The 21,502-nt window shown below is 42.7% G+C and overlaps 1 protein-coding gene across 1 annotated transcript; it reads left to right on the top strand.

The window, feature by feature from the left end:
* Positions 1-3,684: 3,684 nt before the first annotated feature.
* traf7 (TNF receptor-associated factor 7) lies at positions 3,685-19,545 on the top strand. The gene is made up of 21 exons (XM_070847716.1): positions 3,685-3,768; positions 3,909-3,966; positions 4,096-4,187; positions 4,445-4,561; positions 4,715-4,807; positions 5,390-5,423; positions 5,569-5,791; positions 5,920-6,054; positions 6,234-6,329; positions 6,581-6,702; positions 8,388-8,461; positions 8,641-8,689; positions 9,013-9,140; positions 10,019-10,101; positions 10,215-10,254; positions 10,380-10,496; positions 14,994-15,116; positions 17,628-17,747; positions 18,071-18,202; positions 18,494-18,613; positions 19,319-19,545. The coding sequence occupies exons 2-21, from the start codon at positions 3,915-3,917 to the stop codon at positions 19,331-19,333; spliced, it is 1,965 nt and encodes a 654-aa protein (XP_070703817.1). The 5' UTR covers positions 3,685-3,768; positions 3,909-3,914; the 3' UTR covers positions 19,334-19,545.
* The last annotated feature ends 1,957 nt before the right edge of the window (positions 19,546-21,502 follow it).

The following is a 21,502-nucleotide window of genomic DNA, read 5'->3' as shown; positions in this document are numbered from 1 at the left end:
CTTAGGATTTGAAACCTGACAATATGGAGAGTGAAGCTGACGACAGACATCAGTAATCAACTAATATTTACTTGGTTTTAAATGGTGCTTTACCTTGTGTGACATTACTATTATCAGTATAAATAGTTTCAGTCTACATGGGTCTTTACAGGAAACTTCCCTAGGAAATAAAGGACACATAAAATAAAGCGTTACCCACTGCACACAGTCGAATGCATCTTTCTTCTAAAACTTGACGGTCTTCTAAGCTGTCACACAATTGAAGTGGCAGAAAATATATATACATCAATACAAATCAAGTACATTTTGCACGGTGCAATTCCAACAAATACATTTACAATTTTTTATCTATTTCAACTGGAAATGAATGTCTCTAGTGGTGACATCACATCAGACATGAGAAATACAGCAACCTAACAGGAACCAGTTACAAATATTAAAAGTAAAAAGTATCACATTTTATTGTATTTCTAGCACAGTTTGTCCTCAGTACTTTGAGTCAAAGCTGTTTGTTAGAGAGAGACACACAAATAGTGACCCACATAGTGCAGGATGTCCACAATACGGAAAAAGAAAATGTATATTTTCCTCTAATCTATCAATAATATGATGACTATCATAGTAAATACATATGGCCACAACATTTCACTTGTTATATTACAGTGGGCCTCTCTGGTGTTCGAAAATAATACTTTAATTATACATGTTATCTTTTTCTTTTATGTGTAGACACATACATCAAAAACATGTCAGCAGTATTCTACCTGTAGGAGAACTCAACAGTTCAAAAAGCAAACACCCACAGCGCGGGGCCATAGCTCACTGCAGTCTATGTATTGACTGCAATGCTAAAACATAATTAGGTAGAGATGACAGTGAGCCCTGAGGATAAAACACACCAACACTGCTGTTGCTGCCTCAAGTCAAAGAGCGTCACTCGTGACCTGAGGGCTGACACGCAGCTTTTACTCCTCCACAGTGAGCCATAACATGTCTGTGAACCCGCCAGTGTTAACATACAGTTCAGTGGGACTGTAGAACACGGTCAAACGTTCAAACCCATCGCTCTCTTCCCACTGTCATCATTACACAGTCTCATTTGCTCCATAGCCTTATGTTCATCATCATTAAAATATATGGCATGCAAAGTCAGGCTCCTTCACGGCAAGTCTTGATTTGTATTGTTGTCGATAAAATAGGTGCATGGTGAATCTATCCAAATATAAGTTCATGTCATTTACAATGTGCAATTGTGATTGGTTATGTGAACAGTCATGATTTCATCATTTTGTAGAGTTTTATGTTAAGGAAGTCAGCGCAATGTGAATTCATTTATTATGATGTATTTGCTGTTTTAAGTGACAACGTTGGCAACCTAAATGTCAGTATATACTTCATGCACCATGTTGTTACTATGGCCTTCCTGTTCAGAATAAATCAACCTTCTTTCCTTCTCTCTTTTTGTATTATCACGCCATATTTCAACCATGCGTGCAGCTGCATGGTGCAGCATTCTACAGTTTCAAAGTGTTGTCGTTCTCCACATCACACCACTGTGCACGTGCGTCCGCCGTAAAACGTGATGGTGGTTGTCGCATGATGGCCCGGTATCTGCAAGAACCAATAACGGCGCGGTACCGGAGCGTACGTGAACACTTTTGGGAATTGTACGTTGTGCCGTCGGTTTGCGAGATTTACTGACAGCACTGAGTCCAATAGCAGCGCCTCTGAGTGGATTGTGGGTAGCGTAGTCCCACAGCGGAGAGACGGACACTCGCCAAGCGCTGGCGGCGCGCCCTTTACTACATATCCCAAAACACACTGCGGCATTTGAGCTGTGTGTATGTGAGGCACAGAGAAAGGGAAAAGAGAGAGAGAGCGACAGAGAGAGAGCGAGGGGGGAAGAGGAAGATTTAGAAATTCGTCTGCAGACTTGGAGCTGCGCTGTTACTAAATAATGGTAAGTCCTCAAACTACAGCCAGTCGATTTTATAAATACGTGTCTTACTAACTATGAAATGACATAATTATTTTGTCGGTTGTTAGCAGAGTTTGGCAAAGACCGTTAGCAGCAATGATTGCTAATAGAAAATGTAACATTAGCTAACTTAAGCTAGCAAACAAGCCACTTTAGCTAGGTAACTATCGCAGTTTTAACGCTCAGTGACAAGATGACGGTTGTTAAGAAACTGCATTGTGGGCTATTGCTAACAGTAGCTAACTGCTGCACGCTCATATATTTGGTGTATGAACATTTAGCTAGCTAGCTGACAGTATTGAACTTTGGCTTCATAGCTGTGTGTGTGTGTGTGTGTGTGTGTGTGTGTGTGTGTGTGTGTGTGTGTGTGTGTGTGTGTGTGTGTGTGTGTGTGTGTGTGTGTGTGTGTTCCGCCCCCCTTTTTCTGTGTCGAGGCTCCTCTTTACGGGAATCTCGTGGCTTGTGAACAGAGACAGTGACGCTGGTTGGAGCGGATTAGAGGTCCTGGATAGTTTCATTGGCAGGTTCTGCATCCTATTAGCATACGAGCTGACAGTCCGCATACCTTTCTGTTTACATCAGTATCTAGTTGTCCGGGTCACTGCCTTTTTAGCTGTCACTTCTCCCTCTTCCCTTTGTCTCTGTGGTGCTCTCTCCCTCCCTGCCTCTCAGCCTTCCCCTGTGTGTTTGAGGGTTTGCAGATGCTGGTCACTTTTACTGTTTCCATCATCAAGTTGTTGATAATATTTGGAGGTCAGTGCTGCCTTCAGTCACACAGATGTGGTGTGTGATTCCTGCTGTCTCACTTTCAAAAAGGAAACAAAAATCATCAGCGCATGGCAGTGTGGTGCATAGATACTTCATGTAGTTTTGCACAAAGTAGAATTTATAAAGAATTTGATCAAATTTGATCATCCTCATCTGAATAGCTCTTGCTGCTGACTTTTGCTTGCGTTGTGTTTAAGCATGCAAATATATCATTTACATTTTTATCTCACTGTTAATTACAATATGAAACAGTCAAGCTGACATATTGCGCAGTACTAATGAACATATTTCTGCCTATTTGGTAATTTGTTGACTGGCTGACTTACTGTTTAGTTGGAATTCTTGTGTTCAGCCATTGCTGACTGAATATGTGCTCAAGGTCTCATTTTCTTTAAGGCTTCTGCAAACTATAAAAAACAATGCAGTTGAACAAGCTAAACTATTAAGTAGTCTTCCTTGCTGTAAGTGAAGTGGAAACACTATGTTAGACTGTGTTGTTGTGTCTGAAGCAAAGAAGTAAACAGTAAAGCAGGTCAAACATCTGTTTTTACAAGTTCTATGATGCACTTTTTCATCACAGAAATGCCTCTCATCTAAAGTAGCTGTAAGCTGTACTGAAGCCACTGGCAATGGCTAACATTTCTTGGGCCAAGTGTGTTTATTTTCTTCTGTCTCTGTTAAACATGAAGCCAACTTCTGGCCAGCGTTGTGTATTTAGCCTGATGTCAGCCAGGCAGGTTCAGAGTCATGTCACCAGACTTCTTCTTATTTTTGTGCTATGTGTCACATCGTCTGTGCCCTCTACTCTCCTCCTCACTAATGCCCACCATTTCTCCTCCTCCTCTTCCCAGGCCTAGCAGTCCAGCTAGCTGCTAGCATTTGTCCGTGCATTTGTGTGTCCTACATGTTATGAGCAGCAGTAAGGCGCCTCACTACAACCGATACTCCAGAGGAGCAGCAGCAGCAGCCACCACATCAGCCATCCCCAGCAGTCACACCACCTAGCATACTCCAGCAGCAGGGTAAGAGACACTAGCATGATATAGGGAGAGATTGTAATTAGTAGCAGCATCATGCAGCTCGTGTTTTTGTTTTAATCACTATAGTTTGACTCTATATTATCTCCTTACCCATTTGTCTATCCATCCTTTCTTCACCGCAGAGCAAGATGGAGGCCTCATTTGGCCCTACCTTCTCAGCCGTGGCTGCTGGAGCTAAAGGTGATACACGACGATTCGTTCACTTCCCCTTCTATAAATGCTCTTTCTTTTCCCTTTTTTGCTTGGAAGTAACTGTAGTACTCCATTATTCTGGCATTATCGTTTGAATTTGCCTTCATATGTTTACAGCAGAGGGATCCAGCACCTACAAGCAGCACAGAAGAACTCCCTCCTCCTCCAGCACTCTAACCTATTCTCCCCGGGATGACGACGATGGAATGGTACACTCTCACACACACATCATTTTACATTTTATGTTTTTCCAACCCAGCCTAATATATTTGAAATCTCAAAGACATCATTAATTATAATAAAGCTTACTGACGCTGATCATTTTTGAGGAGCCTTAGGTTGAAAATACACCTGGAATGGGTGGGTTAAAGTGACAATCCTTCACATCTGGATGAACTATGGTACTATTGATACATGTGAATAGGTTATGACTTCTTCTCTCCACGGCTTCCTCCCCTCACCTCAGCCTCCTATCGGTACCCCTCGGAGGTCCGATTCAGCCATCTCTGTCCGATCTCTTCATTCCGAGTCCAACATGTCTCTGCGCTCCACTTTCTCTCTGCATGAAGAGGAGGAGGACACGGTATGACGTCAGACGCATACCACATTCACGCCAGGAAACATAAACAGACACTCACAATCACCGAAACATATTAAAAGAGTGAAAAGATAGTTTTGGAACTCAATCCACACCACAAAAAAGTTCTTAAATGAATGTGTGTGTGTTTTTGTGCAGGAGCCCCAGGTGTTTGCAGAACAACCGTCAGTAAAACTGTGCTGCCAGCTGTGCTGTAATGTCTTCAAGGACCCTGTCATCACCACATGTGGGGTGAGTTTCCCTTCATCTTTTCCAGCCTTCCCTCCACCTGTCCATCTTCATCTGAAGATCCCAAACCCTATCCCTAACGTGTAAAAGATGAATGTTTGCCTGCTCTAACATGAGCTACAGTTGTTAGCCTGACTAGCTAACAAGCTTACTTTCTGTAGTAACCCAGTGTTACTTCGAATACCAGCAGCTTTTTATGCTATTTTATTTTGTGGGGTCACAGGTTGCCTTAAATGAATTAGTTGCATTCCCTGTGTAGTATTCCTCCACCACATCGGAGCAGCTCCTTTTTAAAGGATTTGTTATCTGAGATAGCGGACAGATTTGTTCGTCCTCGTCTTAAAAGCCTTTTCTCGTGTCATGTTAAAAGTACTGTTCAATAACACAAACAATAAAGGAAGAACCTAACCCTTCTTCCTTGTTTTAGTGTTTAAGCTAAGCAGAATCAGATTTTACATTTGTCATTTTCTCGCTTACACTGCCATACGACAACAATGCTGTTTCTTCATTTCAATGTGTTGTAAAATGATGAATGACACAACAACTTATGAAACTGATTTTTGTCTGTTTTTCCACCTTGCTCAGCACACCTTCTGCAGACGATGTGCCTTGACTTCAGGTGAGACCTAAAAAGTGTTGGTGAGAGTAACAGACGTCTGTCATGATGGGTTGCTTTACTTGTCAAACACAGGTAGAACTGAAAACAATAGTAATGGCTATATGCCTTTTAGATGTAGTTAACTTCATGTTTGTTCCCCTCGCAGACAAGTGCCCAGTGGATGCGGCTAAGCTAACAGTCGTGGTGAACAACATTGCGGTAGCTGAGCAGATCGGAGAGCTCTTCATTCATTGTAAATACGGCTGCAGGGCCACGGCCAGCGGCGCAGGTGGGGCTGCAGCCTCCAACGCCACAGTGGCCGGGAAACCTGGAGCTTACGAGGTGGACCCACTGGGCTGCCCTTTCACCATCAAACTTTCCACACGCAAGTAAGGACTACAGAAAGAGATCTGACAGGATGTTGGATTTCCACTGCTTCCCTATGAATGTAGCAGCAACACATTGCAAATCTCTGTTTCTTCACCCGTCCTCACCTCAACTCACTGTACCTCTGCAGAGAACATGAGGCCAGTTGTGACTACAGGCCTGTCCGCTGCCCCAACAACCCCTCCTGCCCCCCGCTGCTCACCATGAACCTGGAAGCTCACCTCAAAGAATGTGAGCACATCAAATGCCCACACTCCAAATATGGGTGAGTCCTAAAGTACAAAAATACAAAATACAATAACAATTGCTGTTGCATTATGCTCCTTCATTTCTCATTCAGTATATGAAATAATAGATTTTTTGTTTTTCATCTGCTGTGTCTCATGAAGTCAGCCACTGTTCCACTACAATCCACTAATTTGCCTCTCCTCTCCTCCCCACCAGCTGTACATTCATTGGTAACCAGGACACGTATGAGACACACCTGGAGGTGTGTAAATTTGAGGGTCTGAAAGAGTTTCTGCAGCAGACAGACGACAGGTAAGCAAACATTCTCAAACTATACTCACCACAAGTGGCTTAATATATTCTCATCTGAAGAGTCAAGTGCTAAAATATCCAAATATTTGTTAGATATAATTGGTTTCTGTCTTTTTGCCTAACACTCAGCATACTTTTCACGGTCTCATTGAACTTTTAAACTTAACAAAGCTGCTTAAATATAATAAAGACTACATTATCCCGGTTTCTGATTTACCTGTGTGAAATCTCTGACCTTTTTACCTGTGTAGGTTCCATGAGATGCAGCTGACTCTGGCCCAGAAGGACCAAGATATTGCTTTCCTGAGGTCCATGTTGGGCAAATTATCTGAGAAGTTAGACCAGCTAGAGAAGAACCTAGAGCTCAAATTTGGTAAGATACAGTAGAGGGAGAAGTTCTTCAGTTGTACCTGTTTATTCAGCTAAATGAATACGTTCTCATAACATTTTTGGGAGTTATTTGCATGTTTACACACTCAGGAAGTTGTTTTGCTGCACCAAACTGGTGCTGGAGCAGGTGGATTAATAGGATCCTACTGAACAGCATTACAAAGATGGCTGTTTTTTTTTTTTGTTTATATACCAATCAAAGCAAGATTTGTGAATGAAAGTCACATGGACTCACAAAGGTACTTTCAACCACGTTGAAACCACATTCAGTGAGCTCGTGTTCTTCACACGATGCACCATGCACTTTATTGTAATTGCCAGGACAACCGCTCAAATCTGGTGTGTGTGTTTGCAGCAGTGAACTAACATACATAGAGTTACTGCTTCCTGCACGCGCATCACAGTGTGAAGGCAGTCGTAGGTTTTTGCTGTGTACCCAGAAGTGCTGATGGTGGCATTCGTGGTTAGCTTAAGTTACTACAGGTTTCGAACATCACTTCACCTAACTGTAGTCTACATGGACTACGTCCATCCGTGGGGGGAGGGCGGGTGCATAGGTAATTTAACGCAAATGAAGCAGGAAAAGAGTAAGTGAAATTTATGTGAACAATTAAAAGGCCCATAAATTCTCTTTCCACATATTTCCATTTGCTGGTCAGAGGTCAAAAGTCAGAGGCCCTGGAGATGGTGGGCAGCCAGTGTGGAACAACCATTAGGTCACTTGCTGATAATGTCTTTGAGGCAGTAACAGTCAAGGCCACAGATGAACTCAGTACAACAACTGACGGGCACTTAAACCACAGGCACCAATTAACCTAACCTGCATGCCTTTGGACTGTGGGAGGAGAATGCATGAATGCAGAATGGTTCAAGGCTCAAATTGTACACCGATCCTGGCGGATTCAAATCTGGAACCTTCTTGCTGTGAGGCAACAGTGCTAAGACAAGTTTGACGAAAGGCTCAGAAAAATGACAAATCTTTTTAGGCACTGGAATTAAAAACGCCACCACCTGCTTAACTTGTTTAGCTGGTTGGTTGGTAGTCTGGGGGGAAACGAAGGAGCCATGGCACTGCACAGGCTTAGTGGTTTGGAAGAGAGATGGAGAGGCATGTAATTTATGCCCCTAAGGCCTAAAGCACAAACTGTGTGTTAGACGGGAATGTGACGGTGTCTCTGCCCTCAAGAGGTTGATGCAATGTGATGGAGCAATTCCTCTAAACAATATAGATTAACATTTTCACAAGCCTAAAAAGCATGTTAGTGTATGAGCCACTCATACATAAGATGTGATTTGAAGTCACATTTGTTATTCAGAGAGATTTTCACATTTTGGATTTTTTTGGGGGAAAAAAGAGCACCAGTCTCGGATCAGTACTCAGGATCTGATGTCTGACTGCCTCCGTTTGGGTATGGAAATCAGTATCGGGGGAGAAAAAGCTGCGTTGATGCATCCCTAATTGCTTGTTTTCATCAGATCACATCTCACCCCTGCACTGCACCACATTTAAAACATGATCTTAAAACCACATAGCTGCTGATGGATAAATATTGGCAGGAAATATTGAGTAGAGAAGGTTTAATGACCCTAATTGGGCACCCTGCTTGCAGCGTCCTTGCTGTGTCGGCTCCCTTTTTCTCAAGGTTTTTGTGCCTGTGTGTATTTCAGATGTGCTGGACGAGAACCAGAGTAAGCTGAGCGAGGATCTGATGGAATTCCGTAGAGATGCCTCCATGCTCAACGTAAGTGTGTGCGCACCTTGCAAAGAGGCACAGGGACACGTGTTTGTGTGAGAATAAAAGTTTGAAATAGGTAGCCAGAATAAAAGGATTGAAGCAGGTGTGTTAGTGTAGCTGTTAGTTGATATTCATTCGCACACAAGTAGCACAAATCCCACAATCTATTGTCTGTGTCTCTGCAGGATGAGCTGTCCCACATCAATGCCAGGCTCAACATGGGAATCCTGGGCTGTAAGTATCTGTCCGTCTGTCCATCTTTTTCAAATCCCTTTTTTTCTTCATTATCATTCACCTCTGTCTTTGGGGGGGGGGGAACCCTTGGTAAACCCTGGCAGAACATGTCAAGTTCTATTGATTTGAAATACAAAATCATTCCTTCTTCCTCCTCTCACTCTCTCAGATTTACTTGCTGAACCAATCACCGTCTGTCTCTTCCCTCCTCTTGTCTGTGCCTTTTTAATCCTCTTGTTTCAACTTCGATTACACTCCTCTCTTGTTTAGTTTCCAATGAAAAATGCCTTTCCAGTCTCAACCGTCTCTGTGTCTGTGTGTAGCATACGACCCCCAGCAGATCTTCAAGTGTAAGGGGACGTTCGTTGGCCACCAGGGTCCCGTTTGGTGTCTGTGTGTCTACTCCACTGGAGACCTGCTCTTTTCTGGATCCTCAGACAAGACTATCAAGGTAACACCCCACACACAAAGGGAAATGAAAGCTCAGCTTTAGTGCTGCGTTAAACGAGACATGTGCTCTAAGTTTCATCTTTCTTACACACACTGTTAATATAGCAGAGGGCCTTCAAACTCAAAGATGTATTACTGAAATTGGACTCCCCAAGATTTCATCTTCTCCCAAGTATCAAAAGTGACACATCCACACCAACGCAACCCCTTACAGTCCTTTCTTCTTCTTCTTCTTCTATTTGACTCTGTGCTATTTTGGGCCTGAGCATAGCCTTCACCCACCTACTTCCTGTGAGATTCTGATAACTTCCACCCACAACCTTGTTTTGCATTGGGGTACTGGACATATAAATTTGTTTTAATGCTAATACTGTTATCTAAGTCACCACCTGTAAGTCTGAGGTCATGGTTCTCTGCCGGAAAAAGGTGAATTGCTCCCTCTGGGTTGGGAGCGAGATACTACCCTAAGTATCTTGGGGACTTGTTCATGAGTGAGGGTAAAATGGAGCGCAAGACAGACGGATTGGTGCAGCATCATCAGTAATATGGGCACTTTACCACCAGTCGATCCACGTTCCAACCCTCACCCATGGTCATGAGCTTTGGGTGATGACCAAAAGAACAAGATCGAGGATACAAGCGGCCAAAATGAGTTTCCCCCGTAGGGTGTCTGGGCTCAGCCTTAGAGATTGGTTCAGGAGCTCGGACATCCAGAGGAGCTCAGAATAGAGCTGCTGCTCCTTCACATCTAAAGGAGCCAGTGTGTGTTAGAAGCCACCTTAAGGTTGCATGAACTGGAAAAAAAACACCTTAAAATGACATAAAGATGCACACAAACACTATGTTATATATATTCATATTATGATTTCTCTCCCTCAGGTATGGGACACCTGCACCACCTACAAGTGTCAGAAAACCCTCGAGGGCCATGATGGCATCGTGCTGGCGCTCTGCATCCAGGGGTAATAAGATGCACATAAGCAACACACGCTGTGATCATAAGATGCAAATCAACTGGGAATGACTAGCTCTGCCCACAAAGTATGACTCTGTGATATCTTTTTCATCTCCATAGAAACAGGCTGTACAGTGGCTCTGCAGACTGCACCATCATCGTGAGTAACATTCACCTCTCTTCTTCCCCCTTTTAAGGGCCAACTTGCGCAGTTTGAAGTGTTGCCATATGCCGTATGTTTTTATCTTTTGTGTTGTGTGTCTTGCTGCTGTGCATCTTGCGTAGGTGTGGGACATCCAGACACTGCAGAAAGTCAATACTATCCGCGCCCATGACAACCCCGTATGCACACTGGTCTCCTCCCACAACATGTTATTCAGCGGCTCCCTCAAGGCCATTAAGGTACAGTTATGCACATTATGTCTCATCCAGTGTATGTTACGGTTTCATCATTTTAAGAAGTTTCTGCAGTTTATCTTCCACTTAAGGTTTATTTCAAGTGCATTATCACTGCCACACAAGAACAACTGATAGATTATAAAAAGAGAGTAATGACAAAACACTGAAAATGATAACCGTATCAGAAAAAGGATCTGAGAGGTATGGAGGTGCTAGCCCTTGTAGTGCTTTATACGTCAGGGTAAGTACTTTAAGATAGACTATAGAGGAGGATTAGTAAATGGCAATTAAGATATCGTTGTCTCCTTGGCCAAAGGAGGGTTTCAGTGGAATTGAGTGCATGGAATCCAGATTGGTTATTACTTTACAAATAGGTGGTTAGTTGATTGGCTATAACACTTTTGAGGTGTGCAGTAGATTAGAATTTGGTCCGTAATTGCTGAGGATGTTGGGGTCAAGATTTAAACCCTTCAGAAGTGCTTCTTCCACTTCACTGCTGAGATCTGCAACGAGGAAGAGTGTAAAAATGTGGCTCAGTGAGGTGGGGAGGAGAGGCAGACACTACGGAGCGATGGCTGTAGCCTTGTCTTTGTTACCATGGTTACAAGCAAGCGAGAGAAGGGAAAGGAATGATTGTGGTGCTGTGTGTGTTAATGTGTGTGATGTCAGTCCTCTTGCACAGGGACTTTCCTTTCTTACCCAACTGGGCTCTGCCTCCTCCTCCTCCTGTCACCCAACTTCTCCCTATTTCAGCTCGGTGACATCATGCACTACTGCTCTTACCACTCGGCTCATTGTACAGTGTGTGTGTGTGTGTGTGTGTGTGTGTGTGTGTCAGGTATTTAAAAAGGCAATGAAAGCACACTGTTATTACTTAAGTAGTAACAGTAACACAATAAACTTTTTTTTGTAATAAAAACTCTTGTGATATTGATTTTGTTTTTCCCAAAGCACTGCTATTGTTATTTTTTAACTGGACTATTTTTAGCAATCAATCAATCTTTATTTATATAGCGCCAATTCACAACAGCGTTATCTCAAGACGCTTTACATAAAGAGCAGGTCTAGACCAAACTCTTTAATTAGAGAGAGACCCAACGATTCATGAATTCAAAATCAAGGATTCAAGAATTCCCACATGAGCAGCATCAGATGTTATATTGAGCAACAGTGGCAGGAAGAACTCCCCTGTAACGGGAAGAAACCTCGAACAGACCCAGGCTCAATGTGGCAGAGAACCACATCAGCAGGACCAGGATCCATAGAAACCTGAGGGATGAGAAAGCACAGAAAGGCTTGTCAAAAAGGAAGGTTTTTAGTCTACTCTTAAATGAAGAGAGGGTGTCTGCCCCCCGAACCCAAACTGGAAGGAGGTTCCACAGGAGAGGAGCCTGATAGCTGAAGGCTCTGACTCCTGCACTACTTTTGGAGACTTTGGGAACCAGGATTTTAAACTCTATTCTAGATTTTACTGGAAGCCAATGAACAGAAGCCAGTACAGGAGAAATGTGGTCTCTTCTTTTAGTTTTCGTCAGAACACGAGCAGCAGCATTCTGGACCAGCTGGAGAGTCTTTAACGACTTATTGGGGCAGCCTGATAATAATGAGTTACAATAGTCCAACCTAGAAGTGACAAATGCATGTACTAATTTTTCTGCATCGTCTGTGGATATGGTGGGCCTGATTTTAGCAATATTACATAGATGGAAAAAGGCAGTTCTAGAAATCTGTTTAATGTGGGAGTTAAAGGACAAATCCTGATCAAATAAGACTCCCAGATTCCTCACAGTGGAGCTGGAGGCCAGAATAATGCCATCCAGAGCAGTTATTTTAGTAGAAAAGCTGTCTCTGAGGTGTCTGGGGCCAAGCAAAATAACTTCAATTTTATCTGAATTTAGCAGCAGAAAGTTGCTGCTCATCCAGGACTTGATGTCCTTAAGGCAGATTTGAAGTTTAGCCAACTGATTGAGTTCATCTGGCTTTATTGATAAATATAATTGTGTATCATCTGCATAACAGTGGAAATGAGTGGAGTGCTTCCTGATAATATTACCCAGAGGAAGCATATATAAGATAAAGAGTATTGGTCCAAGCACTGAACCTTGTGGAACTCCATGTCTAACCTTAGTGTGGACAGAGGATTCATTGTTAACGTGTACAAACTGAAATCAAATCTAATAAATAGGACTTAAACCCGCTTAATGCAGTTCCTTTTATACCAATGAACTGTTCCAGTCTCTGTAACAGGATGTGATGGTCAATGGTGTCGAAAGCAGCACTCAGGTCTAACAAGACCTGAGAGAGAAGTCCTCTGTCTGATGCCATAAGGAGGTCGTTTGTAACCTTCACCAGTGCTCTGTGCTATGGTTTGCTCCAAAACCTGACTGAAAATCCTCAAATAGACTATTAGAATTTAGAAAATTACACAGCTGATTAGCTACAACTTTCTCCAGGATCTTGGAGAGAAAGGGAAGGTTGGATATAGGTCTATAGTTGGCTAATGCACCTGAATCAAGAGTAGGCTTTTTCAGGAGAGGTTTAATTACTGCTATTTTAAAGGACTGTGGTACATAGCCTGTTAGTAAAGACTGATTTGTCAGATCCAGTAAGGACGTCTTAATTAGGGGCAGGACCTCTTTAAGTAGTCCAGTAGGAATGGGGTCTAGGAGACGTTGACGGTCTAGATGAGGAGATTATTGAGGCCAATTCAGCAAGATCAATTGGAGAAAAACAGTCCAAGTACACATCAGGTCTAACAGCTGTTTCTATGGTTCCTAGGTTTGAAGTTGGACCAGACCCTGTTAAGGGCAGGAGGTGTTGAATTTTGTCCCTAATAGTTAGAATTGTATCATTAAAGAAGCTCATGATGTCATTACTGCTGAGCTCTAAGGGAACACAAGGATCAACAGAGGTCTGGCTCTTTGTCAGCCTAGCTATTGTGCTAAAAAGAAATCTAGGGTTGCTTTTATTTTCTTCTATTAATGAGGAGTAGTAGGCAGCTCTGGCATTAAACGGGATTCTTCCACTTTGGTGGCACGCCATGTCCTTTCTAGCTTTCGTGAGTGTTGCTTAACTCGTGAGTGTCTGGGAATTATACCAGGGAGCTTGACTCTTTTCTTTAATTCTCTTCTTTTTTAGAGGGGTAATAGTGTCGAGTGTCATTTGCAGTGAACCTGCAGCACTATCGACCAGATAATCAATTTGGGAGGGGCTAAGATTAGCATAGTGGTCATCCACAACACAGGGACACACTGGCTGAAATACTGAAGGAATCCCCTCCTTGAATTTGGCAACAGCACTATCAGATAAGCATCTAGTGAGGACTTCCCTGTCATATAGAGCATAGTCCAGTAGCAAGAAATCAAATGTTATCAGGTAATGGTCTGATAAAATAGAGTTATGTGGAAAGACTATTAACTGTTCAATTTCAACACCATAAGCCAAAACAAGGTCAAGAGTGTGGTTAAAACAGTGAGTGGGTTCATTTACACTCTGGGAGAAGCCATCATTTTCATTGTCCACGTAAATATTAAAATCACCTACTATAATCACTTTGTCCACACTAAGGACTAAGTCTGATAAAAACTCTGAAAACTCAGTTAAGAATTCAGAGTACGGGCCAGGAGGGCGGTATACTGTGACGACCAACGCTGGTTTTAGAGTTTTCCATGTTGGGTGTGAAAAACTAAGAACAAGGCTTTCAAAGGAGTTATACGTAAGTTTGGGTCTAGGTTGGACTATTAAACTAGAGTTAAAGATTGCTGCAACTGCGCCTCCACGTCCAGAATCTCTGGGAATATGAGTATTAATATGACTGGGAGGAGTGGCCTCATTAAGGCTAACATATTCCTCAGGACGTAGCCAGGTTTCAGTCAGACATAAATCAATTTCATGGTCAGTTGTCAGATCATTTACTAAAACAGCTTTGGGTGGTAGAGATCTGATGTTTAAAAGTCCACATTTAACTCTCCTGTCCTTTTTCATAGTGCCAATGGTGGTGTTAACTCTGATTAGATTTTTATGCTGAACTCCTCTCCTGTTGGACTTAATAGATCTAAATGGTCTGAGTGGTTGGGGGACGGACACAGTCTCTATGGGATGTTGGGTGGGTGACTGTACTAATGGAGGAGCAGAGAAGTGTGTAAGACTGCAGCTCTACTTCCTGGTCTCGACTCTGGATTGTCAAGTTTTAGGATTTATAGACTTCGCCATATTTCTAGATAAGAGCGCAGCTCCGTCCAAAGTGGGATGGATGCCGTCTCTTCTAATGAGACCAGGTTTTCCCCAGAAAGACTTCCAATTGCCTATGTATCCCACATTGTTAGCTGGGCACCACCTCGACAGCCAGCAGTTAAATGATGACATGCGGCTGTACATGTCATCACTGGTCAGGTTGGGCAGGGGACCAGAGAAAACTACGGAGTCCGACATTGTTTTGGCAAAGTTACACACCGACTCCACATTAATTTTATCTTTTCTTTTTTTTTTTTATGTGTGTAGGTGTGGGATATTGTGGGTACGGAGCTGAAGCTGAAGAAGGAGCTGACCGGTCTGAATCACTGGGTTAGAGCACTGGTGGCCTCCCAGAACCACCTGTACAGTGGCTCGTATCAGACAATCAAGGTAGGTGGAGATAGTATACACACACACACACACACACACACACACACACACACACACACAGAATGCACGGTTGTCAGCTACAAACGGGAAGTTTTTGTCTTTTGTGTTAAATGCATTCTGTCAAAGATAAGTAAGAATTCCAAGTGTTAAATTTGCCACTGCCATCACTTTAAACTGCAGATGTATTGTGCTCAGGAAGCTAAGGAAGGTGGGGCTCAGCGCCATTCAATAAATGGTTCGCGATGTATATTTTTTTACCAGAAAAATTAACCATAGCTGTTGAGACGTAAATGTTTCTGCTCAGATGCAGTTCAAGTTTTAGTTTTGTGGTGAGGTGCAGCAGAATGAAGATTTGAAAGTGTTGTTTGGCAGGTGCTGCAGGTTTATGTGCCAGTGACAGAACTGAGTGGGATATGGAAGTTGGCTGCTGTGTGGAGACCAAAAATAAAGCCCCAAATGGTCTGTGGGAATGATCAGCACAGTCAGAACACATCTTTGATGAGGTGATAAGTACATTCAAACACAGAAAAAATCTGCTGCTGAGGATGTGAAGCTGTGTAAAGCAAGGTCAAGGTCTTTGTGTGCTGTTTAGCTATGTTTATAGCTATCATGTGCATCAACGTGCCACTGTTATTGTAACCTCTGAGCACAGCCTGGGTATTCATTAGCTGCAGCACAGAAACCTTGGTGTGTGTGTGTGTCCTGCTGTCTTGCTAGACTTGGTCACTAATGAATACCTCAGGGACACCGTAGAGAGATAAAGAACTAAGAAGAACTGAAAAGAAAGCCAAGAGAGAGGAACTGGTTTTAGGAGCGACAGACGTATGTGGAAGTATGAAGAATGAGAAAGGGAGATGAAGGGACAGATAAAGTAGACTGTGCTCCTTTTTATGATGCTCATAAGCAGAGCAGTTAGTCTCTAGCCAGCACTTAACCACAGAAGTCATTTAGAAAATGTTCTGCTGCAGAAATTGCTGTGACAAATGTTGCCAATATTCAGAGGAAAAACATCCCTTTGAACATTTTGGCAATTAAATAACTTTGACACAGAGAAAATAAAAAGTTCCCAGAAGAGAGTTTAAACATGAAACTCTTTTTACACTGATTTCTTTTCTACAATGCTAAAAATTCACTTTTAGTTTGGATTTTTAATGTCTGACAAGTTGGAATCATTGGCTTGCTTATTAACTATGACTACCAGTGTACTGCATTTAAAAAACTGTTTTTAATTTCCCGTCTTGCTGGTATTTTAGCTCTTGATGGTTAGTATAAAAATGGAGAGAAATTTAGAATGGGCTAGAGACAAAGGAAGATGTCACATTCAGGCAATGAAAATGCACCTTCCTCATTCATTTCAATAAGACCTGCAGGGTCCTGCTGTTCAGGGCATTAATCTATATCAAAATCCATACATGATTTATGGATTAGAGCAGTGTTTTAGTGTGCTGCTCCTGGGGGCCCACCGCTCTGCCTGTTTAAGATGTTTCTCTGATCAGCTCGTCATGAAGCGTTGCAGAAGCCTGATAACGACACATTCACGTAAATCAGGTATGTTGGAGCAAGGGAACATCTAAAACAAGCAGGGCAGTGAGTCTCTAGGACCAGGTTAGGTAAGCACTGTACTGGAGATTATCGGGGTCATTATTAGATATTTTCTTTATTTTTTTTTAGCTAATAAATCAGAATGAGGAACATGAATAACAATACTGACAAGAAAGACATCAATGAAGTTGTACATCACACTGACGGAAGTCAGGCTGGTATTTATTTGCACTTGTCTACCTTAAGACTTGTAATACTTTATTATTGTTCTTATTTGGATCCTTAAAGCCACCATTTTGAAAGAATGTTAGTTTGCTGTTTTGGCTCTTGTTTTTAACTCAAGTGCTGTCTCATGGTGAGGCAGCCGTTTTTGTTTCTATTGAATTCCCAGAAGAAAGAAGGAACTAATCAAATATGAGGAAGTACTGCACGGTTATTTCAAACTATATACTGTGATGGAAGATTTTGGCCTTATCAGCCACCCCTAGCTGTAAATGGAGAGGCTTTGGATGTTGGGGATTCTTGCTGTCAGTCAGATAAAATATAGTTTTTGGCCTCTAAAAACTGATTTTAATAACTGTATGATTAATCCAAATATATCTGCAGCCCTTTAAAACGATGCTCAGTGCCAGCAGCAGAAGCTATGCCTGTTGTGTATATTGGTAATCTCATTGTGTGTGTGCGTGTGTGTGTGTGTGTGAGACCTGTTTTCAGTGCTCCATTGTGGTTGGCCAGCTAGACTCACCGGTTAAACTAGTCACTGCTCCACTGTGTGTTGCCATGGAGATGAAAATTGACAACTTGCAGCTGTAAAGCAAATCACTTTTTCCACTGCAGATTACGTGTGTGTGTGAATGTCTGTGTGTGTCTACCTCCCAAGACAGTCATCCACCCTCACAACGTCTTCACCACCCTCCTCTTTCTCATTTAAAGTGTTTTTTCCTCTGTCTCTCTCTGTCTGCCTGCCAGATTTGGGACATCCGGTCTCTGGAGTGTGTTCACGTCCTGCAGACCAGCGGGGGCAGTGTCTACTCTATCGCTGTCACCAACCACCACATCGTCTGTGGCACCTATGAGAACCTCATCCACGTAAGAGAAAGGCACACAGGCATACATACAAACAGGACTGAACTGGGCACAGGTTTTTTTAAATTTCCATTTAAAAAAATTTCTTCATTTCTGCCCGATGAGCAAAACTAGAATGTGTCTCGCCCTCTCTCGCATGGCATGAGGTCGTTTTTGGCTCCACTTATACTTGCTGTTGTTTCTGAACATGCATCAGACCGCAGACCGTTGAGCAGCTGCTTACTTCAACTACTCTTACGAGCCAAAATGCTTCCTTGGACACAGACAAACTGCTGTGATGCTGGTGTTTTTAATGATGATGACGAAGGTGTGTGTCTACTCTCCAGGTGTGGGACATTGAGTCTAAAGAGCAGGTGCGCACCCTGACAGGTCATGTGGGAACAGTTTACGCCCTTGCCGTCATCTCCACCCCTGACCAGACCAAAGTGTTCAGCGCCTCATACGACCGCTCACTCAGGGTGAGGAAGGACTGTGTGTGTGTGTGTGTGTGTGTGTGTGTGTGTGTGTGTGTGTGTGTGTGTGTGTGTGTGTGTGTGTGTGTGTGTGTGTGTGTGTGTGTGTGTGTGTGTGTGTGTGTGTGTGTGTGTGTGTGTGTGTGTGTGTGTGTGTGTTTGCGCGCTAATACTAATACTCACATAATGATAAAAAAAAAATCTTTAGAACAGATCGTAGAAGCTAAGTTGTTATATTTCACACTTAATGCTTATAATAAAACTAAAAATGGTGTGTGTGTGTGTGTGTGTGTGTAGGTGTGGAGCATGGACAACATGATCTGTACCCAGACCCTGCTGAGACACCAGGGCAGTGTAACTGCTCTAGCCGTCTCCAGAGGACGTCTCTTCTCCGGAGCTGTCGACAGCACCGTTAAGGTACGACATCATCGTCGCTCCATCAGCTGCTCCACCTACTGTCCTTCCATATCCGTCTGTCCCTCTGCTCTGTTCAAACCCTCAAGTCTGTTCAGTTCTGTGATTAACTTTTTTTCAAATGGGGCAAAATCAGCAAAAAAGCACTTGGAAATGTCTTCACCAGAGTTTACTTCTTATAGCCTGTCTTCCTTCCTTCCTTCCTTTTTTCCACTTAAGTCTGACCTGCCGATTCTGATTGTCTTTCTTTCTAAGAACCATAATTGACATCACACACACATATTTTAGATGTTTCTCTTTACCAGAAAATTCAATTATGTTCATAATGAAATACTGACTATTAAATAACTTACATTTTCTCCAAAGAACCAGGTTACAGGACCTTCTCTCACTCTCACTCTCACTCTCTCAAATAAATCTCTAAATAGTGAAGTGCTCCAGGTTACTGCTCAGAGCTTTTTTTGTACAAATGAAATCCATCTGCAGATGCACTGCAGTTCATCCCACTTTTCTCAGCACCTGAGACGACAGTTTGTGTCACACAGCGCTCACATGAACAGATTTTACTGAGCCGTAATGGAATTGTTTTCTATGCCTGGTGAAAAGGCAAAGAAAACAACACTAACATGAACTAGCTGGCTCACAACTAAAGTATAACACTGTTTTATTGAAACGTTTCTTAAAGCCGCTTCTCTTTCTCTCCCCCAGGTGTGGACATGCTAAACAAACAGTTTGCTCTGCAGGTGTCCAGTCAGCTTCGCCTCTCTTTGTGTCAGACAGACGCTTCGAACGGTAACCTTTCCACTTCATTTCCTCTTCCGCACCCGTTTCTTTGATTGTGATGTAACGGACCGAGAATAACCGCGACTTCACAATGAAGCTGCACCGGAACTATTTTACTAAGTGTTGCTTTTAAAATTTCAAACAAACCCCCTGACACCTGGACCCGATGGTCAGTGTCGAGGGGCAAGTCGGGCTCACGCTCCTCAGTGACCTCATCACCAGTGCATTACGGGGCAAAATAAGACGAGCTGCCTTAGAACTGCACCGCACTGCGCCAATTCCAAGATTGACTGGACGCCGCACCCCGTAATCAGAGCAGGAAACAGAGTTTTTCTAACTCGAGATGGTCCTGACTGACACACCTGCCGTTTATGAACTATACTGATGATGCTTAATGCATACTGTTCAAATAAGGGCTGGTTTCACAAACATGGAGTGACACCACACTTACTTTAGAGGTATATGTTATGTTATCCCAGAATGCACCAGAATAAGGACAAGAAATTTAAGTTGGGAGTAGGTTATTTAACGCAAATGAAGCAGAAAGCGTTTTATGTGAACAATGAAAAGGCCCATAAATTCTCTTTCCACATATTTCCATTTGCTGGTCAGAGGTCAAAAGTCAGCGGCCCTGGAGATGGTGGGCAGCCAGTGTGGAACAACCATTAGGTCACTTGCTGATAATGTCTTTGAGGCAGTAACAGTCAAGGCCACAGATGAACTCAGTACAACAATTGAATCCCAACTTCATAAACTGTGATTCAACCCCGAGCGTCAGCTTAACACCTAAGACACTGGCTGAACATCTTTTCAGACTTTGGGTGCTTTCACATCAAACCTGCTCCTTTGGTTCAAACAAACCTTCGTGCTTTGTGTGTGAAAGCAAGGTAGACCAGCCACTGCTGAGTGCAGACATGTGATTGCTACAGGAATTGAAATGCTAAACTACTATTAAATGAGCCTTTTGATCATCATATTTGACCTTATTGCAGTTATATCTTTACAGATGTGGTGGCCCATATGTCCACTGATACATGAAATTGCAGACTGCAAGACAAATCCTTTGTCTATGTTGTGTGTTTTTGTTAAAAGAATTACTATATATTGTCATCTGATGTTTTTAATGTTCCAATTATTGATATCAGTATCAGTCTCAATAATCTGTTACCGGTCAGGATAGAGCCACCATGGCGACATGTATGCAGGTCACCATGTGATTGTAGGTTTCCCAGGTGCATCAGAAAATGAGAGAGTTAAAACAGAGGTGTGCTGTGTCTTATGACAGGTCCTCACAAAGAAGTGAGTGAATCTCTGTCAGCACACAGTAACAATATCACCCTTCAACGTTACAGTAACATGTGCCTCTTTTTCATCGTGTGTCTACCTGCATGTCTGTATTCATATCTAATGGTTACGTTAAAGCAACATTATGCAATTATTTTACCGTATAATATGCATCCATTATCTATACAGCTTATCTTTAACGGTCATGGGGGGGCTGGAGCCAATCCCAGCTGACATTGGGTGGGTTCACTGGTCGCCAGTCAACCACAGGGCCAACACATAGAGACAGACAACCATTCACACCTACGGGCAATTCAGAGTCCCCAGTTGAGCTAACGTGCATGTCTTTGGACTGTGGGAGGAAGAGCATGCAAACCACATTTCTGCCAGCCAGCTGCAAAATCATTTTGATGGTACACTGACTTGTAAAATGGAGAATGGCACTTCTTTGACTTTGGCTCTGGCACAAAGTAACGTGGGTTGATTGGGTACGATCTCCAGGGAGAAGTGTGTAACCAGGGCTGAAATTAGGCTGCACGACTTTCAGAAGCTCAGAGTCAGTAGTACAATATGTGCCAAAGACTAAAACTAAAGACACTTCCTGCATATTTTTTAGTTTAGTTAATGCTTAAGTACACAATATTTTTTCATTTTTATTAGTATTTGTTTAAAGTCTAGTTTTTATTTCTATTTCAGTTAACTAAAATGCTTTTTACACCTAGTTTTAGTTATAGTTACCTATCATAACCTTGGTCTGGACCAAATGAGCCAAATTACAGGTGTGAAAGCACCCACACCCAGTTTGCACCCAACAGTCTGTCTATT

This window comes from Pempheris klunzingeri, chromosome 17 (genome assembly GCF_042242105.1).
Source record: "Pempheris klunzingeri isolate RE-2024b chromosome 17, fPemKlu1.hap1, whole genome shotgun sequence".
NCBI lineage: Eukaryota > Metazoa > Chordata > Actinopteri > Acropomatiformes > Pempheridae > Pempheris > Pempheris klunzingeri.
The sequence above is the reverse complement of the archived record's forward strand: the minus strand, read 5'-3'. Positions and strand labels throughout refer to the sequence as shown.

What these genes read in the sequence shown, in the direction of transcription:
- traf7 (XM_070847716.1), top strand. Translation starts at nt 3,915, where the DNA reads ATGGAGGCCTCATTTGGCCCTACCTTCTCAGCCGTGGCTGCTGGAGCT. An exon ending in GGGATGACGACGATGGAATG is followed by an intron (nt 4,188 to 4,444) that starts GTACACTCTCAC and finishes CCCTCACCTCAG; the next exon opens with CCTCCTATCGGTACCCCTCG. An exon ending in CTGGCGCTCTGCATCCAGGG is followed by an intron (nt 10,102 to 10,214) that starts GTAATAAGATGC and finishes TCATCTCCATAG; the next exon opens with AAACAGGCTGTACAGTGGCT.